This window comes from Euleptes europaea, chromosome 12 (assembly GCF_029931775.1).
Source record: "Euleptes europaea isolate rEulEur1 chromosome 12, rEulEur1.hap1, whole genome shotgun sequence".
NCBI classification, from domain to species: domain Eukaryota; kingdom Metazoa; phylum Chordata; class Lepidosauria; order Squamata; family Sphaerodactylidae; genus Euleptes; species Euleptes europaea.
Window position 1 is genome coordinate 32,322,308 of NC_079323.1, and position 24,454 is coordinate 32,346,761.

A 24,454-nucleotide genomic window follows, 5' to 3' on the forward strand; every position below is an offset into this window, starting at 1 on the left:
CATCCCCGCCTCGCGCTCAATCAAACGGCGCTTTCGCGGTTCTGGCGCCACCTATTGGCCAAACGACGGCGGTGCGCCACATTTGTGTTTTTCCCTGAATGGTCTTTCTTCCCAGGCCGGAACTGGGTTGGTCCTCGCTCGGCCAATGGGGCGAGAAGGCCGCTTTGCACGCGTCACTCCTGCCGGGGAGGTCGGGGTGCCTCTGGGCGCGTGGGCAGCCGCGCTGGGGTGGCGCGTCTCGCGGCTCTGCGGGGAGCAGCCGGGGCATCAGGCGAGCGGACGCCCCCTGGCGGGGTTCGGCGGATGGAAGCGCAGGGCGCTGCGGGCGGGCTCCGGTCCCGGGCGTTGCCGCCTCGCGGCTTGGGGCTGGCCCCTCGCGGCTGCTGCTGGGCGCTGCCCACCGCCGTGCTGTGCTTCTACGGCTTCTTCGCCAACCTGCGTCCTTCGGAGCCCTTCCTGACCCCTTACCTGCTGGGCCCGGACAAGAACCTCACCGAGACGCAGGTAAGGCTGGGTCCTCCTCCCCCCCCCCCCGTTGTCTGACAGCACGTGGGAAAGAGGCTCGCTTCGGGGGTGGCCGCACTTTGCATTCCCAGCGATGTATTAAGAGTTTGAAAAAGTTGTCCAAAAACACCGCTTTAAAAGGTTTTTTTTAAAATTATTTTTCAAACTAGTTCACATTCTATTATATCATTCCATTCGTATAGTGTATACTATAAACAATTTCTATCTTATCATTAAACAAATATATATAGTTGACTTCCCCTCTCCCCCCCTCTGTCCATTTGATATTCTTATTTCTCTCTTTGTATTTAATGTCTAATTCATTATAATAAAACCACCTTTATATATATGTATATATATGTGTGTGTGTGTATATATATATGTGTGTGTGTGTGTGTATATATATATATATGTATGTGTATGTATATATATATGTATGTATGTATATGTGTGTGTATATATATGTTTATACTTTTTTCTTTTTCTATTCCCTGCCCCTCCTTCCTTCTGTATCCCATTTATTATTAAAATTCAATAAAAATAATTATAAAAAAAATAAAACCACCTTTTATCATTATCTTAAACTCTACTCTTTAACGTTAGTATCTTAATTACTTCAAATACTTTTAATTAGATCAAAACGTATCCCCTAATGTTTCCCAAATTAAGTTCATTTACACAGTATGTTGTCCATGCCTCCCATTCTCCCACAAATTCAGCATTTTCTTTTTGATTTATTAATGCGGAAAGTTTTGCCATTTCAGCCAGTTCCATCATTTTATCTATCCAAGCGGTCTTATCTGGTATTTCAGATGTTTTCCATTTAATTGCATAGACCAGTCTTGCAGCAATAGTGGCATGTATCAAAAATGATCTATGAGTCACTACAGAATCTGGTATTATACTTAAAACCATCATGCTTTAAAAGGGTTTTTGGATACCATGGCTTATAAATGGTTGGAAGACGTCTTCACAGCTAAAGGGGCCAAACAAAGTGCGAACAGTATTTTTTATAACGTTTTCAAACTCTTAATACATCGGTGGGAATACATAAGTGCGAACAGTATTTTTTATAACATTTTCAAACTCTTAATACATCACTGGGAATACAAGTGCGGTAACAGTTAGACTTGCCTTACCATTGGTGGCTTCGGTGCTTGGTGGAAAGGACTCGAGCCTTGAATGTGAGAAGTAGCAATGACGGAAGAGAGTGCCTCTGAACATGTGCCAAATGTCCTCCCTCCCCCCCCCAATCATTGGAAAGGAGCCAGTCCCCTAAAAGTAAGTGAGACCCTGGAGAGCCACTGCCAGTCTGAGTAGACAATACTTTTTTTATTATTATTTGTATTATTATTTTTATTTGAAGACTAGTCAAGTGAAGCAGTGGGAGTGGAGAAAGAACAAAGAAACCTGTAGCTGACTGTGATCAATTAATTATAAGTGCCACTACCATCGGACCAGCCTGAGTAGACAATACTGACTTTGATGGACCAAGGGTCTGATTCAGTATAAGGCAGCTTCATGTGTTCAAGTCAGGTAGGATAGAGGAAGCTGCTTTAGTACCCCAGTGGGGATGGAAGTGTCATCCTCCCAGGGCTCGCTAAAGTGTCACTAAGTAATGACCAAACTCGAGATTTCCCTGGAAATCTTCATCAGGTTGTTTAGTTAAAATACAAACAAACAAAACCCAGCAACAACAAGGCTTGTTTGAAAAGGGGGTTTGAGCAAAATATGTTTCCGTCCCGAGTCTGCAGTTTACACCTGCCTTAAAATGTATCACAAGAGGGATTCTTGAAGGGCCAAGCCACGTGTAATGTGAATTTAAAGGTGAAAAAGTACCTATGGGTGGGCTTCAGTGCTGGAGCGGTGGTGGTTTACAGAGGGAAGCCATGCTTCCCCCTGTCCCACCTTCCTTCAGCTACTTAAACCTGACTGGGAAAAAGATAGGAAGATTATGGGCGCCTGTAATTCTTTACTGAGTGGCTCTATTAGCAGCTTGGGAAAAGTCATTTTTGTTGGGAAAATAGCGTGTGGGGATGTTGCTGTTGCTTATCACTTTGACTTTGATTGAGATTGGTTTCTTTGCCTCTCCCGCATGGCTCCTTTGTGAGCTATACTTGCACATTGGGGGAATTCAGTCCCCCGAATTTGAGGGAATAACTTCTGGGAAATCTTGAATCCCAGTGTTTCTTGATCTAGGAATTGAGGCCTGAGATTTATCTTGGCTCTGTGAATTACCACAAAAAGCTACTAAAAGGCACATGAGCCCTCTTTTAAGTTGACAACTTGATTGGGATGGTATTGCATTGTATTTTGGGATTGGTACAGTCTGATCTAAATATTAGCAAGATCTTTCTATGTTAGTGATAGAATGAGGATTTGAGCTGCCTCAAAAAGTTCTGGCTTCTATTGCTTAGAAGGCTTCCAGAAGAATATTGAACGGACACCTGCCCAGGAAGCTTTTGATTTATAAGGTATCCTGCATCGGAACTTGTTGAACACTGCTATTTTATCCTTTTAGAGAGTCAATGTACTGTAATCGTAATAATTATAAGGAATATAGTGTTAGACAATGGATAGAGTCTTGGACAAGAGAAATCTGGATTCAAACTCCTGCATGACTGTGAAGTTCCCTTGAGCTAAGCTGTCAGGTTGGGAGGATGAAATGGAGGCAGGCTCCCCGTATGTTGCCCTGAGCTCCAGTGTGGTGTAGTACTTAAAGTGTTGGGCTATGATCTGGGAATTCGTGGTTCAAATCCCCACTCTGCTGTGGGAGCTCTCTGGGTGACCTTGGTCCAACCCCCTTCTCCCTTGGCCTAACCTACCTTACAGGATTGTTGTTGTCTCTGGGTGACCTTGGTCCAACCCCCTTCTCCCTTGGCCTAACCTACCTTACAGGATTGTTGTTGTGAGGGTAAAATGGAGGAGGAAAAACAGTGTTGTAAACTGCTTAGGATCCCTACTAGAGAGAGAACATGTGTGTTTATTTATTTATTTATTTAAAGGAGATTTATGTATTTATTTAGTTGGAGGAAAAGTGGCGTGATTAATTTTTTATTTACATAATAAGTTAAGCTCTAGTACATAAACATGATGTGATATATAGTGACTGATATTAACTTAGGGTGTTAGTAATGCACTTTAGAGTGAACAGAACACTTCTTTACAACACTGCTGGCCAGTCTCATTTATCTCTTTGTGAGACAATGACGTATAGGGATTTGAGCCTGTGACTGTTATAGCCCAAACCCACTGCAACAATTCCATGGAGTTTCAAAATAGTTTGTAAACATTCTTAGTTTCTCAGTTGCAACTTTTTTTTTTTAATTCTCAGTATGACTGTTTCAGGATTTTGCAATAGGTTCTGCTAGTCACAACCTGATTCAAAGAATGACATTTCCTGGGGCATGTGTTTGTATCATGGGAACGCTTTGGGATCAGTGATGAAGGGACTCGGAGGGTAGTTTAAAGAAATCTGTGGTGTCAAAATAAGGCTCTGGGGCATTATCAAGCCCTTTGGGGTCTTGTATGTGGCCTGTGGTGTAGTGGTTAAGAGCGGTGGTTTGGAGCGGTGGACTCTGATCTGGAGAACCAGGTTTTGATTCCCCACTCCTCCACATGAGTGGTGGAGGCTAATCTGGTGAACTGGGTTTGTTTCCCCACTCCTACACATGAAGCCAGCTGGGTGACCTTGGGCTAGTCACAGCTCTCGGTCCCACCCACCTCACAGGGTGTCTGTTGAGGGGAAGGGAAGGTGATCGTAAGCTGGTTTGCTTCTCCCTTAAGTGGTAGAGAAAGTCAGCATATAAAAACCAACTCTTCTTCTGTGGTATCTTAACAAACTAACGGCATAATCTTAAGGGTGGTGGAGGTGAAGAAATGCCCGGGGATGGCTAAAGCGGCGTTCCTGGACTGAAAGGGCTTTGGGAGCTGACTAAAGTCAGCTCTGCCCCCAGGAATGCCCCCTTTGAAGCTGGCGCGAGCCCTTGTTCCGGGAAGACGCAGCTGGCAAGATTGCACCGGAGCCCACAGCTCACGCTGCCACACTGCTCCCTGGAGCTGGCATAAGTGGCCCCATGCCAGCATTAGTGCCCATTTAGCTGGCACAAGTGGTGTTACGCTGGTGCTGGAGTCACGCTGGCTCCTAAGCCAGTTTGCACCCCCCCCCGTTAGAATTTGGCTGTAATTATTAACCATTTTGAGAGCAAGAAACCACATGATCTTTGTACCAGTCTATCTCCCCCCTTCCTTCCATTATGTGTATGTTTGTTGGCATGTGTATACATACTTTTAGAGCAAGGGTCCCCAATCTTTTTGAGCTTGTGGGTGCCGTTGGAATTGGGTGCAGCCACAAAATGGGTGCCATGGAAGGTGGAGGCCAACCCCCCCCCACACACACAAAGGAAGCCCAAGTGCCGGAGTTACGAGGACTAATTAAAAAAAATATACTGGGAAAAAGTGAGAATAACAGGACTGTGGTGACTTTAATTCCCACAGCCAATCAGATTTCCAAGGCCAAGTGGGCAGGAACCCCATTTGTGCCCCACCCATTTTTTTAAAGCACTTGGTGGGCACCGCGTTGGGGGACCCTGCTTTAGAGTAAGTCCCACTGTAATACGTGGATTTTCTTCCATGTAAACAAAAATAGGATCAGGCTGCACATTAGAAGATGTATGGGAGGAAGATGTACAAAATTAGAAGATGTACCAGTATGGGAGGTGCTGCACACTGTGTTGACGTAGTGATGGTGTGAATTCAAATGTAACTGATCTTTTGGGGGGGTGATAAAATGGGGTCGGTCCCTTCTGTTTAATGGGAAATTGGGTCTTCCAGCTATTTGAATTCAACAGTCCTGGACAATATGTTCATCCCTTCTCGATTGCAATAGAACACAATGTCATAAGGTGTGAAAGAGCCATCACAGATATTTCTTATCTCCTTAAGATCCAGTACTTTAAGATGAGGTCTGACTGCTGTATGAATAATATCTCAGACTATGAAACTGGGCAATTTACATAGTTGCCACATTGTTTCATATTTTAGTTTGCATAATATAATTAAATAAACATTCTTTTTGTATGTGAGGGGTTGAGGTTAGTGAGAAAACTAACTGGTTGAAAAGGTGTATGATTGTTTTTTAAACTTTAGGAAATTGGAGGATTGGTTTAGGAGTCTGCAGGGTCCTTTCAGGGTAATTCTGGCACAACGTTCTGCATGTTTTGATTCTAAATATTTCTAACTGGGTTGAAGAAATTCTGTGTAGTACTTTCAGGAATCAAATAATAACATTGTGGGGAGGAAGATGCAAGGGAAAAGAGCTGTATCTCAGAGAAACTTACCTAGAGATCATGAAGTAGAAGTTGAAAATAATTCTCAGGCTAATCCTGGCTCTAGAAATTTTTTAAATGGATAGTTACTGTTATTCATAGGTATTGATAATGAAATAGATAAACATTCTGTTCTGATATTAAACAGTTCACTGCATTGATGAAATACAGCAAATGATGGCTGCTACAGATAGCAGCAAGATTTTGTGATAAGACTTTGACAACCCAGTCCTACCAGTTTTTCTCCCTGTTGCTCACTGCTTGTCTTCGCATACTTTCTTGTTCATCCAATTATGCAAAGGTCTAGGAAGAATAAAAATTAAAACACTCATCTGTGGTGAATGTTTTGTTCTAATCACATGTGAGTGATTCCATAATTTTAAATCTTACTGTTTTAGGACTTGTATGCTTGCTTTCTAGTCTCGGTTAAAAAAACCAATACCCTAGTGTAAGATGAATGATAGTTCATGTCTTCTATGTCCTCCACATCTGAGCTTTACCACCCTTCTGTTTTCATCTCTCTGTGTGTAAACTGCCATCAAGTCGCAGCCTACTTATGGCTACCCCTTTTGGGGGGTTTTCATGGCAAGAGACTAACAGAGGTGGTTTGCAAGTGCCTTCCTCTGCACAGCAACCCTGGTATTCCTTGGTGGTCTCCCATCCAAATACTAACCAGGGCTGACCCTGCTTAGCTTCTGAGATCTGACAACGTCAGGCTAGCCTGGGCCATCCAGGTCAGGGCCTCTTTTCATCTACTCTATCCCTAAGTCTATTCTTACACCATTAAAACTAGGGATGATAGCTGAACTATCTCCTTGCACATGAAATTATTTTTAGGGCCAAGCTAGATCTGATAGCGGCCACGGGGCCAACCTGTGGCAACCAATGACATTTTAGAACAGAATTTAGCCATTTAAAAATTGCAGCGAGGCAATCTTGCTTCCCCCCTGCTCATTTTTAAATGCTGAAATAGTCCCAGGAGCTGTTTCAGCATTTTAAAAGGGGTGTATGGGTGTGTGGGGGAACAAGATCACCTGTGGTCACAGTGCTGTGGGCCTGATCAGGATTGCTTTCTAGTCATGGCATTTTTAAATTAGTACATTCTCTAAAATGGTGCTGGTGGTCATGAATTGGCCCCATAGCTGCTGTCATGTCTAGTTTGGCCTATATAAAGACCTAAGGACCTTCATTAATTCTGACAGTGCAACATATACAAATGGTGTTAGCCAAATATTTGTTTAAAACAAAGTGTGTGTGTGAGAGAGAACTTCTGTTTTTAAAATATTAGTTTTGGATGGAGAGCAGTCATAACTCCTTTTTCTCTTTCAGGTCTTCAATGAGATTTATCCAGTATGGACTTACTCTTATTTGGTGCTGCTATTCCCAGTCTTCCTGGCAACAGACTATCTCAGATACAAGCCTGTAATCCTCCTGCAAGGACTCAGCCTCATAGTGACATGGTTTATGCTGCTCTATGCCAAAGGACTGCTGGCTATTCAGTTCTTGGAATTCTTCTACGGAGTGGTGACTGCAACAGAGATCGCCTATTATTCCTACATCTATAGCATTGTGGACCTGGCCTTGTACCAGAAGGTCACCAGCTACTGTCGAAGCGCTGCCCTTGTAGGTTACACGGTGGGCTCTATCTCAGGACAAGTCCTCGTGTCTGTTGCTGGCTGGTCTCTGTTCAGTTTGAATGTGGTGTCTCTCACCTCCGTGTCTGTTGCCTTTGCCATGGCTTGGTTTCTGCCCATGCCGCAGAAAAGCCTTTTCTTTCACCACCTCTCAAGCACCCAGGTCAGTAAGGAAACGAAGATTGTAGATTGTAAAAATGGAGCAGTCTTCCAGGATGATCCTGCCTTAAAGAGGGTTCCTGGGTGGGACGATGTTGAATCGAAGGTTCCCCTAAATGTAGAAGAGCATCCTACAGAGCAGCAGGTAAGGAGCACTGCTGTTTTGGGGAAATGGAAGCTACAACGCTTGTCATCTCCAGCGAACCAGCGGCCTGCTTAATTGATATTAGCAGCCTTCTATGCCTTTCTGCTTATGCCCCAGGGCAGCTGGCTGATTTTTAGCTTCTCAGGTATCTGGTTGCTTCAATGATATCCTTGTGTTGGTGAGCTCCTGTTGCCAGTTGAAGCAAGTACCTTTTAAGATACAAGCAAACCGGTTATACTGATTAAGGCACTGCAAACCTCCAACTCATTAAGAAAAGTAATTGTAACTGGGAATGTGAGGGCTGTCGCAAATGGCACTGGTCATCTTAGAATAGGAGACGGCAGGCACCCTTTGCAGTTGGTGGTGGGGCTAGAAATGACATGCCGTTGAGCAGAGAGGGCAACGATGTGGAGTGTGGCCTGGAGACGTGAGTCAGTGAAGGCTGAAGCACAAAAAAGAAAAAGGCAGATCCTGTTGCTTGCAGATGTTCTTGGAGGAGATTGCAAGACGTAAAGAACCCTGCAACGAGTATTTCAGCACAGAAGGAACTTTTTGGTGAAAGCAGAATCAGTAATAACTTGGAAGTCTGCTCTTTGGCTAAAAAGGTTCTCTTTTGTTTTAAAGGGGTTTTTTTTTTGGTTAGGCTGCAGCTAAAAGCTGTTTAACATTCCAAAGAATTAATGTCACTGCGTCAAACACAGTTGCACAGGAGTCCTTTTCTAGTGAACCATTGTATGCAGACAGAAGCATCTTGTTCCTCGATCTTTCTGTGGGCATCTGAATTGCATTACAGCTGCTAGTCTAGTCTTGCTTAAGCACATGTTGCTTCCCTTCCTCCACTTGTCTGTCTGCTTTTCTTATGTCATCTTGTGTGTTTTTTTCCCATTTGCCCGCTGGTGCTTTCTCAGACACCAGATCTGTGGGAGCTGGTTCCTCCACATTGGCTGTTCTGTCAATGCTGCATAAAAGCCTACTCAGTCCCTGACAGTGCTGTGGGAAATTTTATTTCTGTTTCTGCTTTGTTTTAAGAATTCAGTTAAAGCACAGGAGATGGATTTAGGAGTGGGGTGGTATTAGAACATCCTCATGATGGATAAGACTTCCTCAGAGTTGCCAGTGAGTTATGTAGTCAGGGAAGTTGTAGTCGCATCTTCCTGTGAGAAGACAGTTTTGAAAGTTCCACTTTACTTAGAACTGATAGTTTTGTGATGAAGTGACTATCTGCTCAACTAAGAGGTCTTCTGAATGGGTTTTCTGCCCTTTTGGGAAAGGTAAAGCCTGGATGGCTGCTGTGTGGGTGGGTTTTCTGGTCCCCATGGTAGCTATTTCCCCGTCCCTGTGGCAGCCATATTCTCCCCTCGTCACCAGGGGGCTTTTTAAATATCCACTAGACTAGAGTATCATTAGTTATTTATTCACTTTATTTATATCCCACCTTTCTTCTCAACGAGGATCTAAAGCAGCTTATATCATTCTCCTCTGCTCCATTTGATCCTCACAACAACCCTGTGAGGTGGAGACCCTGTTGCTGCTGCCCTTTATTTGCATCTGATCCAGCAACGGCGAAATTATGAAATCCCACCCCTGTGTGGAAATTACCTAAATCTTGACCAGTTAGAAATGTAAAAGTCCAGTGGCATTTAGTAATGTCTCTGGGGCCTTCCTAGGCAGTTGTACTGCCTGGAGGTAGTGCTGGTGCCCTTTGACTGTAGCCCTTTCTCAGTGAGGCTTGCCTTGTTTATGATGCAAAATTGATGCTTGATGCAAAATTTGGATGAAGTGTGAAAGGCAGAAAAAGGAGGATGCTTCTTTCCTTTGAAAATTTTGTGACTGCTACCTCTACTAGGAGAGCAAAGGTGAAAGGGCCGTTGCATCTGTCCTCTGTATCCCTTTTTCTGATGGGACAATTGTTGAGGCTTATGGTTGAGCCAGGAAAACAAAGCGTTTTTTTGGGGGGGGGGGGAGACACAGGAGCAGGCTAGTGTTGAGAATTCTACCCAGCTCTTTGTTTTGCACTGTTCTGTTACATCTCTTGGTCATGCTACAATGCGGCCAAGAGGCTCTTGGGCTTTCACTTATATACATGACATAATTGAAATTATTGGTGCAAAGTGATTACCTGAAAATAATGAAAAGGCATCTGTTCATAAAAGGCATTAGACAAATGGCTGGTGTCAGAGGGGTTTCACTGATTCTTATTCATCTTTGGGTTTGGCACTCGGTGCCATTGCTATAGCAAATCTGTTCATGTTGCTTGCTAGCTATTTCTCTAACCCTGCCTTTGCCCTTCAATTCAGTAGATCTAGTTTCTAGACAATAAATGTAGAGTTGTGTTTGTCTCCTCTTGAGGAAACTGGCTTTCGCCGTATTGCACAACTTTGCAGTGCTGATTTGAAGCCGCTTTCAGCCAAAGGTTGCAAGGTGCTGTTTAAGTGCAATGTTCTGAACTGTGACCCAATTTGACCTTTTTTGAAATAAAATGCTATACCCACCACTCTAGCTGTTCAGGCAGCGAGATATGACAGGTCTGCTCCGAGGGAGCTTCAAGGAGATATAGGTCTCACAGGCAGCTTTTAATAAGTGAAGTTTTGGAACCATTGTCTCTTTGTGGAGGGCATTAACCAGCATTATTTTCTGTGTGGATTATAACCAAATCCATGGCATTTGGTCCTATCTTGAGAAAGTCTGCGAGAATAATGATATGTGCCGCAGCATGTTATGTTTAATGTTAAGAACAGTTGTTGCTAGGTGTGCTCTGATAATTTGGGCTAATAGCTTTGAGACAGTAATTAAAGTTGATAGGCTCTGCCAGTGCCTCTTGTTTTTAATCAGTTGTTTACTAGGTGCATATTCATTTTCATACCTTTTGGATGAGGATTTCAGAATCTTCAGGAAATGGATAACTTACCTTAGTCACTTACATCCTCTCTTTGGTTGGATATTAAGAAGAACATTGGCATGAGCACTGCACTAAATATGTACCTGTATCAATCTGAGTATAGCAAAATGATCACTGAACTACCCTGCCCCTTGTTTGCCTATTTCATTTCCAACTGATTGCTACTTTGGCATCACTTTTAAAAAAAGTTCCATGGAATAGTGACTCTAGCCAATCAGGGATCACATACTGAGTGTGATAGAACTACATGGCACATTATGAATTGAGGGAAGTTCTTTTTATGGATTGGCATTGTCCTTGCTCCAAGTAGGCAAATATTTTCCCTTCTTTGTTGGGCCTCCTTTACTGGTTAAAGGGATGTGTATGTTGCTGTGCCCTGACCTGGATAGCCCAGGATAGCCTGATGTCATCAGATCTTGGAAGATAATCAGGGCCAGTCTTGGTTAGTACTTGTATGGGAGGCCACCAAGGAAGCCTAGGGCTGTTATGCAGAGGCAGGCAATGGCAAACCTCTGAATGTCTCTTGCCTTGAAAACCCTATGGGATCACCATAAGCCAGCTGCTCTGGGGTCGTCATAAGCCAGCTGCAACTTGACGGCCCCCCAAAACAAACAAAACTTGCTGCACCTAAAACCTGTCATAAAAAACTCTCCCCATACCTTAATAATTCTTGTAGCACTAAATATATAAAGAGTAGTCAAATCTTAACTTTGATTGAAGTCATAGCGGCTGGCTGTTCGAGGTGGGGCCCTGGCTCAGTGGTAGAGCATCTGCTTTGCATACAGACGTTCCCAGGTTCTGTCCCTGATATCTCCAGTTAAAATGAATTGGTGATGTGAAAGACCTTTATGTGAGTCCCCAGAGACCTACTACCACTCATTGTAGACTGCATTGACCTTGCTAGACCACTGGTCTGCTTCAGTTGAAGGCTCCTTTGTGCGCTTCTGCTTACAGACAGGAACTACCGGTAATTCACAGAGAACGTGTGGCTGGCTGTATCCACCTGATTGTGATGATGGCAAAGAGCAAGGATATGACCACTTATTTCTCTTATCCAAATTTGTTTTATTTCCAAGTCCCCGTTAACTTTGCTGTATGAATGTCCACACAGGCAAAGATATTAGTAATTCCTTTATGTTAAGAGTGTCAGTGGTAAAAAACAAGCAATCTGTGATTACTGCAGAAGATGAAGCTGAACCCTCCCCGCAAAATGTAATGTGAAGTTTCCCCCTCACTTTTAAGTCAGTTGTAAAATTCTTGATGCATTTTGAAAATCTTCCTCTGGGGATTTTTCTTTTTTAATTAGACACGTCTAACTTTGCCTTGCAATACAGTGGAGATAATTGCATCTTTGCGTAACTATGTTGGCTAAATTGTAGCTGCTAGAAGCAGTTCCTTCTCTCGCTGTTCACACAGGCTCAGGCCAATCACAGCATCAGTTGCAAGCTTCCAAGTTACAGAGAAGTTTTGCTTAATGTTAAATTGTTTCTGGCTGGAAGGCATGGTTCTCGCCATATCTGCAGTTCAAATCTTGAAACACTAATGCTTTTTTGTGTTAGTTGGAACTGTGCCAGAAAAAACGGTGAAGCAAGCACAGTACCAATGCATCTACCTTTAAAAAAATGTAGGGTTTTCAAGGCAAGAGACCACCATTGGTTGGTGGTCTGCCATTGCCTGCCTCCATGTGGGCTGAGAGAGTTCTGGAGAATTGTGGAGCGGTGGACTCTGATCTGGAGAACTGGATTTGTTTCCCTGCTCCTCCACATGAAGCCAGCTGGGTGACCTTGGGCTAGTCAAACTCTCTCATCCCCACCTACCTCACAGGGTGTCTGTTGTGGGGAGGGGAAGGGAAGGCGATTGTAAGCCGGTTTGATTCTGCCTTAAGTGGCAAAGAAAGTCGGCATATAAAAACCAACTCTTCTTCTTCTACTGGCCCAAGGTTACCCAGCCGGCTTCATGTGGAGGAGTGGGGAATCGAACCTGGTTCTCCAGATCGGAGTCTTCCGCTCTTAACCACTGCACCATGCATCACACCTGTTGTATTCCTTGGAGGTCTCCCATCCAAATACTTGCCAGGCTGAGAGTGTGTGACTAGCCCAAGGTCACCCAGCAAGTTTCCATGGCAGCGTGAGGATTTGAACCTGGGTCTCACAGAACCTAGTCTGACACCTTAACCACTACCACGCTGGCTCTCTTAAAACAATAAAATACCAACAAGTGAATAAAAGATAAAGCCATAAAACAGGCTGATAAAAACATGCCAAGCAGCAATCAAAGCCAGCCGTCTGAAATGATATTGATAAAGACCTCATAAAACAGACCTCATAAAACAGCTGATACAACAGGCTTCATGCATGGAGCGGACTGTAAAACAGCTTAAAAAAAAAAGATGGATCCCCTTAATTAAAAGTCTTGGTAAAGAGAAATGCTTTGGCCTGTGTGGTGAAGATTAAAAACATAAGAAAGGCCCTGCTGGATCAGACCAAGGCCCATCAAGTCCAGCAGTCTGTTCACACAGTGGCCAACCAGGTGCCTCTAGGAAGCCACAAACAAGACGAGTGCAGCAGCACCATCCTGCTGAGTTCCACTGCACCCAAAATAATAGACATGCTCCTCTGATACTAGAGAGAATAGATATGCAGCATGACTAATATCCATTCTAACTAACAGCCATGAATACCCCTCTCCTCCATGAATATGTCCACTCCCCTCTTAAAGCCCTCCAAGCTGGCAGCCATCACCACATCCTGGGGCAGGGAGTTCCACAATTTAACTATGCATTGTGTGAAAAAATACTTCCTTTTATCTGTTTTGAATCTCTCACCCTCCAGCTTTAGCAGATGACCCTGTGTTATAGTATTATGGGAGAGGGAGAAAAACTTCTCCCTGTCCACTCTCTCCAAACATGCATAATTTTATAGACCTCTATCATGTCTCCCCTCAGCCGCCTTCTTTCCAAGCTAAACAGCCCTAAGCGTCTTAACCGCTCCCCATAGGACAGTTGCTCTAGTCCCCTAATCATTTTGGTTGCTCTTTTCTGCACCTTCTCAAGCTCTGCAATATCCTTTTTTAGGTGTGGTGACCAGAACTGTACACAGTATTCCAAGTGTGGTCTCACCATAGATTTGTACAAGGGCAGTATGATATCAGCAGTTTTGTTCTCTATTCCTCGTCTAATTATAGCCAGCATGGAATTTGCCTTTTTTACAGCAGCCGCACACTGGGTTGACATCTTCATTGAGCTATCCACTACCACCCGAAGATCCCTTTCTTGGTTTGTTGCTGCCAGCACAGATCCCATCAGTGTATATGTGAAGTTGGGATTTTTTGTCCCAATATGCATCACTTTACACTTACATTGAATCTCATTTGCCATTTTAATGCCCATTCTTCCAGTATGCAGAGATCCTTCTGGAGCTCTTCACAGTCCGATTTTGTTTTAACCACCCGAAATAATTTGGTGTCATCTGCAAACTTGGCTACTTCACTGTTTAACCCCAACTCCAGGTCATTGATGAACAGGTTGAAAAGCACTGGTCCCAACACAGATCCCTGAGGCACCCCACTGCTCACATCCCGCCATTGTGAGAACTGACCAAAGATTCCTTTGCCAAAGAGTCCAGGTTGGAAAACAACTGTTGGATTTTTAGTTGGTTGCTGGAGGCTGACCAGGGAGGAAAGTATTAGAATAGTGATAGATACGGTTAGAGACAGTGTTCATATTTTGCTGTGAGGCAGCATGGTGTAGTGGTTAAGTACGGTGGACTTTTGTCTGGAGAACAGGGTTTGATTCTCCACGCCACGTGGAGGACTCTAATCTGGTGAACTGGATTTGTTTCCCCACTCCTCCACACAGAGCCAGCTGGGTGACCTTGGGCCAGTCACGGTCTCTCAGCCCCACCCACATCACAGGGTGTCTGTTGTGGGGAAGGGAAGGAGATTGTAAGCCGGTTTGATTCTGCCTTAAGTGGTAGAGAAAGTTGGCATATAAAAACCAACTCTTCCTTCTCTTCTTCTCTTTGTGAGTTCCCTACATCACATTATATTGAATTTCTGTGTGTGTGTGTGTGTGTGTGGATTTGTCTTGCCTAGCTGCTATGGAGGACAGCCTTAATATAGTGAGAAGGAATGTGAGGAATCAGACATCTTCCTAGCACAGATCACAGGGAGGGAGGTGGCAGCAAATAGGTTTGCCATCCCTGGAGCCTGAAAGGGTGGCAAGGAGGCAGGGTTGAAGGGTTCCAGGGCAGAACCTACCCTTCATTAGGGACAGCTCTTCTGAGAGGCGGTGGTGTGTGCCCTCAGAGTAAGGTGGTTTTATTGCCTGGTGCCTTAAAGTGTGTAAGGTAGGTGCCAGGCAAGCCTTGAGAAGCCATCAATGAAAAGCCCTGTCTCTAGTTGCCAGCTGCCTTAGCTGTGCAGGTGGGGGCACAGAAAGCAGGCTTTGAGAAGAGAATCTTAACTGGTAGGGTAGACAATACAAAGAGGTGTATAGATTTAACTTGGGTTGCTTCCAGTGTGTACTGTCTTGTAGCAAAGCTGTTCTGGGCTCAAAGGTTTGCTTTTTCAGAGGGGGTAACGCCTTCGATTGTTTGGTGACCTACTTTTAAAAACGTTCTCTCCAGATCATACTGTGTGAATGGGCTAGTGACGAAAGATTCATCAGATTTTCCAAGTTGTGGCTTTTGTATACCATCCATTGGAACCCTTCAGGTTCCAGGGATGGCAAACTTATCTGCCACCACCTCCCTCCCTGTGATCTGTGCTAGATAGACCCCTGATTCCTCACACTCCTCACTATATAAAGGCTGTCCCTCATAGCAGCTAGGCAAGACAAATACCCCTCCCCGACAGAAATTTAATATAATGTGATGTTGGGAAGTCACAAAGAGGACAGCAAAATAACCGTATCAATCACCATGGGGTTTTACAAGAACTGTGATGGCATCACCTAATTGTGGTTTGGATTTATGATCTTTAGATCTGACAAACCATGCCCCAAAGGCATAGTGCAGCTCATAATGATAGGAAGGCTGTGGCCATGTGAATAGTTGGCCTTTGGTTCCACTCGTCATGTGTTGGGGGTTTGCTGTTTTAAAGGGAGAACCAGGCTACTTGCAGTGTGGTGGTTGTCCTCAAATGAATGGGAGGCTTGTTGTCTTGCACTAGCATTGGCTTGTGGGTGCCAGCGACAGTAGGGTAGAAAGACTGCTTGAATTGTTGTGTTGTTTTTCCCCCCAATCTACACAGGGCCAAAAAGTGGACGTCGTCAAGGTTATCAAAGAGCTCTGGAAAGACTTCTTGCAATGTTACTCTTCACAGCCTCTGCTCTGTTGGTCCGTGTGGTGGGCTCTGTCGACGTGTGGCTACCTACAGGTCATAAACTACACTCAAGGCTTGTGGGAACTGGTGCAGCCTTCTCAGAGCTCCGAGATCTATAATGGAGGCGTGGAGGCTGTTTCCACACTCTTGGGTAAGTTAGGGCTTCACCAGCATTTTTTAAGAGATGGAGTTAAGCCTGTAGTGCACAGGGCTAAGCCATGTCTTACTATTGGTGCTGATGTGGGCTGTTACTGGTCATCGTCCCCCCACCCCCAGTGCAGGGGAGAACCCCCATCTTGTGTAAACAGCGCTGTGCTGTTGGGTGAGTTGCCTGTAATATGTATGAGGATGACTCAGTTGCCTCTGCTATCCATTTAGTAATATGTTTTGAAATCAAGGCTGGAGATAATAGTGTTTACAGGCGTCTCCTGGAAAAAGTCATCTAAGGAAGTAACAGCTTCAGCATGTTCGACATTTCCAAACCTGTGAATATGTGGCCAGTGTAATGCCAAGTGGAACATGGCTATGCTAATATAGCCTTTTACCTCACTGCCATGGACTGGGTAATTGTCCTCATGTATTGGCTGGGAAATCATCTACATCTTTTTCTCTCTTCCTTTTTTCCTTTTACCACCCCTTTCCCCCTTCCACCCCTTTACATCCTGTTAAGTCCTCTTTGCGCTGTCTAACTATGAAAGCCTTAAAGACCACCCAGATTTGATGACTTGTTATGCAGGCCATCTAAGAGCCAAACAATGTGGAACACATAATCTGTATTCAGATCCCCCGATGCATAACTGAGCTGCAAAATGCACTGTGGTGGGTGGTAATAGAGGGGAATGGATTGGAGCTGCCATGTTGCGGAAGGGACACGTTTAACTCTCCCTGCCCCACCCTATTTGCCTGATTGGAAATGGTCCTCCTTCCAGGCTTCAGGAGGGGAGGAAATATGAGCATAATGGGGATTCTTGTTCCACTTTCCCCACCTCAGGACTGAAGGGTTTGTGGCAGAAATGTGTCATTCTTTCTAAACAACTTCAGCTACTCTGCAAGTTGGATTCCACATCACTATCTTAAGGGGTTTTCTAGGCAGGCACTGGTACTTTAGAGAGCAAAATGCAAAAACCAGTCTGATTTGAATGGCAGGTCTTGCAGTTGAATTTGGCTAGCGGCTTGATACAGTCTTAGTCTTTTGGCCAAGTTCTCCACAAAAGGACAACTTTGCAGAAACAACAATGACAACTTTTAAAGCCTCAGTTTAAACATGCAAAGGAATGACTTCCTGTAAAAAAAAGTTCTTGCAGATTGTTGATATGAATCTCCTATGCTAATACATATAAGTATGTATTTTCTGTATCAGGATTGTGGGGTGGTAGTGGCAGTTTGTTTGTAAAGCAAATACTTTTTGAATTGCAAATAGTATTTTTCTCCCACTCGTGTTTAATCAGTTTAACTACCACTTCAGAGGGTAATCTAAAATGACCTCTGTTGGACAGAATTGGTCAAGAATGTTGCTTGAAAACTGAATTCATGCTATTACAGATACTAATATAAATGGTGAAATGGGATGGAGAGAGCAAAAAAATTCCATCATGCAGGCTGATGATTATTTACTTATTTTAGATAATTAAAAAATAATTTGTGAAATGCTTAACATTAATCGCGCAATCCTAACTGGGGGGTGGGGGGAGGGGATAGGAGCCGGTGTGACCTCCGCACCGGTGCTCGTGCCATTTGCACTGACTAAAGTGGCACCAGTGTTGGCGCAAGGGCTCTTGCTGGTGTCAAAGGGGCCATTCCCAGGACAGAGCTGACATGTCAGATCCCTAAGCCCTTTTGGTCGGGAACACCCTTTTTTTGCAGGCACTGAGTTATGCCTGCAAAAAGGGAGTGTTTCACAGGGTTTCCCTCCAAATTGTATTTTCAGCTTGCTGTGCCTCGCAGCTGTACCATTCCTATCCTGGCAATACTAATGTAGAGTTTGTGACAACACTGGTTATATACCTCTTTTGGTTGCATCTGAACTCTGAGAAATTCTCAAAATAGCTGATGGAATATTTAAGAAGAATACCCATGATATTCATTGTCCGGATCTTTGATGTTAACAGATGCCTTCTAAAAATGTGTCCAAAGTAAATGTGCTTGAATAGAAGAATTTTTAGACAGTAACCTTTTTGTTTTTTTGTGTTTGTAGGAGCTGTGGCTGTCTTTATCGTGGGCCACATAAAAGCATCTTGTGCTACTTGGGGAGAGATAGCCTTAGCACTGTTCTCCCTCTTCATTGCAGCTTCTGTTTATATCATGGACACAGTCCGGAACATCTGGGTGTGCTATGCTTCCTATGTAATATTCCGGATTATCTATATGCTGCTCATCACCATTGCAACGTAAGTGCTTGTAAACAAACTTTGACAATTACAGTGCAATTGGCTTTAGGGGCATGTGACCTGTGCCTGTTCTCTAAAGGCTTCCGTAAAAGAGCCACAGGCTAGCATAGGGAAGGTTAAAATGAAGAAAAGAAAGAAAGATGATTTTAGGATTAACCATTATGAGATAATTCTCTTAGTTTTTGAATAAAGTATTTTAGTTTACTGAACTAAACCCAGTACTGATGTTTTATCATGGTCCAGTAAATGAGAATACTTAGTACTGAATTAAAATACTGGATGTTTGTTTAATATAGGTTTGGCACAAAGCTGTGTTGCCTTTTAATCTTTTGGATGGAAGCCACTTCCTTTTCCTTGCTGATCTGGCAATCATGAGGAATACTTAGATTCATAAATATCAGGTAGATGGTCCACAGTGGCTCATTCAGGTATGTGTCTGGTTGGCTGGAGCACAGCTGAACCTGATGAATGCAGGCTGAAATCAGAACTTTGTAATCTAAGCAAGGTTGAGTGAGAGCTTGTGTCTCTTTAGTCCTGATTTTCAGCATGATGCAAGGAATCTTTTAAAGAAAAAAGCCTAGTATCATTGAGGACAAAGTTTCTTAAACTGTGGAGCTAACCCATATGGTTTCCCAATCGTGGAGCTAACCCATATGGGGTCACTGAATGTGGGAGTTGCAAAAAATATGGCAACAGTAAATGGTTTCTTTATGATTTATTATCAGTAAATGGTTGATTTGTATACCTATATTATATACCTATATACCCGGGGTGGCGTAAAAATTTCTCAGGCGAAAAAGGGGTTGTGAATGGGAAAAGTTTAAGAAGCCGTGATCTAGAACACCGTGCCTTATATGTTCAAATGTTGGGGGAAAGTGTTTCCACTCTGCTACTTGCAGCTACTGTTTATATCCATACACTGTGGCTCCCACCATGCTCTGAGGGTGAAGTTAATAAATCAGTGGCAGGTCTCAGGATGAAAACAAGCTATTTGGGTTATCAGCTGCAGGTCATCTGTCTTCCAAACCTGCTTGTTTGGGCAAAATACAAAGAGTGTGTGGTGGGAAAATACTGGCTGCCGTACAAGCAGCTCAGTTAGCTTGTGTACTACCATTCACCTTGCCCTGTAATGCAATAGCTATTCAGAGAAGCATATGACTGTCTTGGGCAATGTCCAGGTTTGCAGCTAAAGGCGAAGTACGGAACATAGAAGGTCACAGAAGGTGCACATATATAAGAACAGAAAGGACAAAAGGTACCGGCAGCTCTCATCTTTAGATTGCTGTGGGTCCCACTAGTATTCTCACGCAGCTGTTATTATTTGCCTATTGACAACTTACTTAACTGTTAGATTGGAACCAATGCTTTTTGCTTATAAATTTGAGTAGCAAATTGAGTAACTCTTGTCTAAGTTATTAAATCTGCGGTACACCAGACTGAGCTGGTCTCAGTAAACCTCCAGGGAAGGTTTTTCTGCCTGGATCATTTGTTCCAGTGCCTCAATGTCCTTGCTGTTAGAGGTCATGTCCCCATGTCAGTCAATTGCCACGGTCTGTAGCATGCTCACTGGGAGTGAGTCTTGTTGAGCCCACTGGGAATTAACATGTACTGGGCTGCATGTTTGTTTTGCAATTTTATGCTGTTGCACAACCCCATCTGCTACCCAGTAATATGTTGCAGCTGTTGCCGCATTGCTGAATTTTATTAGGATAAATAACGATTTGATTCTTCTCAGTTATGCTCAAGTCGGATTAGTTCCCCTGCCTCCTCCTTGTAGTTCTGTATTCTTGTTTTCTCCTTTCCTTCCATTGTTTACAAGCCATATACAACTTATCCTGAATGCTCAGGGTGGGTAATATTTCCACAATCAGTTTATTCTTCCAACTCCAACATAGGTCGCTACTTCCATATTACAGACTGAAAAGGGAAATTCACACAAGGGCACGCTCAAGGTTACTCAGCTGGGGTAGTGCAACCAGTAAAACTGCCTTGAATTTCCCTTTGGCTGGGAAGTGTCAGCAGTGTAGGTAATATGTGGGTTGTACGATAAAATCATACAGAAATGTTTAACTGCCGAACTAGATGTCCCTGCAGCAGATCTGAGGGTTTACAGTGGAGCTAACCCAATCGTGCCGAAAGGGGGGTTGTGGCCAATGTTAAAAGCAAAAACAACACAGAGATGAGGAAACTGAGCCCTTATTTATCTGTCTGCAGCCCCTCTCTACAGGCAGTTTTCTGCAGCTGGGGCTCCAGTGCTCAGGGACCTGGTTGAGAGAGGTGCTTTGTGGAGGGACCAAGCAGGGAATGGTGGGATTAGGCTCCCCTCTCAACTTCCTTTATGATGTTAAAGTTCAGGCTCCTACATGCTTCTTTCTTCTGTGAGTGGGGTTGTTCCTTGTTTAAGCAACCTGGAACTGCTGCCGTTGCTGTCTGGTTTGGCCCTGTATTATCTGGGAAATAATTTGGATGTATACCTGTGCTGCTAACTCTGAACAGAACTCTGGGGTCTCACCCTTTCTTGTTTTCTCAAGCTGTTTATTGTTGTCCTTTTCTGTGAAGGTTCCAGATTGCTACAAATTTAACTGTAGAGCGCTATGCCCTGGTGTTTGGTATCAATACTTTCATCGCCCTGGTGCTACAAACTCTGCTTACCTTTATTGTCGTCGATTCAAAAGGGCTTGGGCTGCATATATTTACACAGGTAAGGCTTGTGCTTTAACTTTACTGGGAGGGAGGATGCAGTTTTCCTAAACACTTCTGCCAGTTTCAGTGCTGGGAGTAAGAAGCTCATTCTGGTCCCACACAGTGCCTGGGGAGGGGGCGTTAATAATGCCTTTCCCTTGGTTTGAAGAGGGGGGAAGAGGTTTTTCCTCCAACTATGTTGCTCATGGATGGTAGGAATGCTTAAAGGTATTTAGCAGCTCTTTGCTAAATTACCCAGGGTGATACCTGATCACGTTCTCTTACATCTTTTAAATGTAAAAAGCGGAGAGGGAGGAATCTGGGTTGGGGCCTTGGTGTGGGGATGGGGAGTGTAATCCTTTCCCTGATTTAAACTGCCTATCAAAGGGAAACAAGTAGGTATCTGTATGATACTTGGGGCCAGTAGCAGCGTTTGTGTGTATGCGTAAGGGAGAAATGGCATGGGAGGGTAAGGCTCCAACCCCTCTAATCTGGATCTCTTCTTTCCCCCTCTCCCTGCTGCTTTTAACATTAAAAAAGCACATTGTAGATCCAACAGCAAGATCTCCAGCAATCATATCTGGTAGGGCCCTGAGCTGTTCCTTAGCCAGGGCAAGCAACAAATACAGAGGTGCTACTTACTGCAGAATACATTTTATATGAAACCAAAGCTTCTCTTTGGCTTGAAAGATTTTTTTTATATTTGAGCTTGTTTAATGAATGTGCTGTTTAAACATGGATCATGGGTTAAACCAGGGGTGGGGAACCTTTTTTCCACCAAGGGCCATTTGAACATTTATAACATCATTCGCGGGCCATGCAAAATTATCAACTTAAAAATTAGCCGACCAAGCCCCAAGCAGGCAGCTGCCCCAGATGCCACCCCCGGCGCGGGCAAGCAGGCAGGCATCCAACCAGTGGTGCACTTGCCCACCTGGTGGCACAGGATGGTCTGTTGCACCAGCCAGGTGTAGCTGTCCAGCCACACACCGGAGTTGCTCCTGCTCCGCATGGTCGGGGTCGGATTCTCCTGCTACCTCTGCCTGCAGGGATGAAATGAAGACACACTGGCTAAGAACTCCCCACCGCATGCATTCTGGCCCCGCCTCCTTTAACCCCTCCATTGTCGCCACTTCTGCCCCCAGCCCTCTTTTAGTACAGAGGGAATATGTCCGCGGGAGGGGGCAGTTCACCAGTCTTAGATCCATCTGAGCTAGAGATCTGCCAGGACCAACGAAGGGCCAGACCAAATGATTTTGTGGGCCTTAAACGGCCCCCGGGCCTGACGTTCCCCACCCCTGGGTTAAACGTAGCACAAACATAACTAAAAATCCAGCCTTAATAACGTGTGGTCAGAGACTGTTGGAGATGCTTTGGTGTCTGAGGTATAAAATCCAAATGGTGCTCCCCTGTGTTAGCCAAATTGCTCTTTAACTTGGGGAATTAGCAAGCAAGATGTTAAATTACAATATTTATTTTTATAGTGGTATCGCAACCTTTGTATACCAGAGCCGGTAACTGTGACCTTTAAATAAAGACAGAAGCAATAGATTCCAAATTAAAAGAGTTTATGTCTTTTTCAATCAAATCAGTGTTGCATACACACATACAGAGAAATCTAAGAAAATCAAAGAGAGGAGTACAAGCACAGATGCGAACGTGGCAGAGATCGTTGGTGGGGTGATATCTATCTTCTTGAAGAGGTGTTGTTCAAGTTCACGTAGACTAAGACAGAAGAAATTAAGAGCAAAGGTGGGGGCAAGGGGTTCCTGTACACTTGGCCAGCAAGGCTGGAGGGAGCGTGGTCAGGCTGGGCAAAACCCAAACCAACAGAGTAACGGCAAAGGTGCCAGGAAAGACCTAAGGTAACATAATGGGCTGGGGGCACCCCAGATATACTGTTTTTCTGGGGGTGGGGAGAGGGGGTTTACCCCTCCTAGGTTCCCAGGTGACAAAAGGATTAATCTTCGGCTACCGGGGTGGGGTAGTGAGAATTTGGAAATCTATTCTGATTCCAATGGCTTTTGCAACCCGGGAGGCACCGGGAGATCTCTGCTGAAGTGATTAACGTTCTGGAACAATGGGTGCACTCTCTGCAAACGTCCGGGGATTGCTGTTGCATAACTGGAGAAATGACTCATCGCTGCTATCAGGATTGCTGCTGATTGCCCATTAAGCTGTGGATGTTGCAATGGGAAAGGGGGGTGTTGGCATTGACTATGTGACTGTCTGCTTTCCACGACATGGCTGCGGTTGGAACAATGATTGCACAGGAACATGGAGTCTCTCAGGTTCGCTGGAGGTTGCCCTTGCATCTGTTTCTTAGCTGCTGGCTGCACGGAGCTCGCAGGAGTGGCCGGGTCAGTTTCAATGGGGCGCGCAGCGGCCGTCCCGTAGCTTTTGGGGCAGGCGCGCGGCTGGAACAGTAGTCGTGTGCCTGCATAGCGGGTTGCCAGGTCCAGTCCGGGAGTTTAGGCTGCCAATATGCTTTCACCTGTTACAGTGTAAATAATTGAGAACTTGCTGCCTTTGAGTGGTACCCAAAATCTTCAGTATTAAGAAGGCTGCCTCACCCTACTTAATGCTAGGCCCTTTGAGAGTTTCAATTTTTTTTAACAATTTACCATTATTCTCTCCCCCTGCCCACTTTTTGCTGCTACAGTTTATGATCTATGCTGGTTATTTTGCTGCCATCTCAGCAGTGTTCTTCATCAGCGGTATGTGCAGTATTGTCAAGAATTACCGGAGACAAGAAGAGAGGAGTGATCAAGCTGTGGCAAGCATTGCTTAGAAGCAAATATGGACTTTGCACCTGTGTCAGAAGGAAGGGCCCCCCGTGTTTTAAAATGCTGGTTTCTATTTATTATTGTATTTAAATGCTGTTACCTGAATTGTACTTGACCTATAGTCATACTGTGCGCACAGCATAAACTACGAGCAGAATGTATTTAACAATACCTTATGTAAGTAAGAATGCTTATATATAAAACCGTCCTCAAACAAGACTTTTTTGAGGGCCAAAACTACATATCTTCGAAGTCCGAAGTACTGTTGACTGTCCTCTTGCCTCGCGAGATCTGCTAACCATTAAATGACCATTGGAAAGTGGATGTGTTTAACTAGCCCAGTCCATGTTGGATCCATGCAGTTAGTATGCAGGGTCTTGGATGCACCTGAAGAACTGTGGGTTGATGGTGAAGAGCGCAATAAGATACTTGTCAGTCAAAGTTGGAAAGAGTTGTCCAGAGGCGGTAGATGCAAATTTTATGAATACTAAGTATACTTTCCATACATACACACAAACATTTTTCACCTGGTGACATGTCCTGTGTTGTATGAGCCTTGTTGCTTATTTAAAAGTTTAGCTTTCTTTTGATTACCCTTGTCAGTCCAGC

General features: G+C 44.3%; 1 protein-coding gene across 1 annotated transcript; it reads left to right on the forward strand.

Annotated features, from left to right (window-relative positions):
* Positions 1-303: 303 nt before the first annotated feature.
* SLC19A2 (solute carrier family 19 member 2) lies at positions 304-23,881 on the forward strand. Its single transcript, XM_056858395.1, has 6 exons — positions 304-504; positions 7,161-7,769; positions 15,919-16,141; positions 18,185-18,377; positions 20,937-21,078; positions 23,722-23,881. The coding sequence occupies exons 1-6, from the start codon at positions 304-306 to the stop codon at positions 23,848-23,850; spliced, it is 1,497 nt and encodes a 498-aa protein (XP_056714373.1). The 3' UTR covers positions 23,851-23,881.
* Positions 23,882-24,454: the final 573 nt, after the last annotated feature.

What these genes read in the sequence shown, in the direction of transcription:
- SLC19A2 (XM_056858395.1), top strand. Translation starts at nt 304, where the DNA reads ATGGAAGCGCAGGGCGCTGCGGGCGGGCTCCGGTCCCGGGCGTTGCCG. An exon ending in GGCTGTTTCCACACTCTTGG is followed by an intron (nt 16,142 to 18,184) that starts GTAAGTTAGGGC and finishes TTGTGTTTGTAG; the next exon opens with GAGCTGTGGCTGTCTTTATC. An exon ending in CTGCTCATCACCATTGCAAC is followed by an intron (nt 18,378 to 20,936) that starts GTAAGTGCTTGT and finishes TTTTCTGTGAAG; the next exon opens with GTTCCAGATTGCTACAAATT.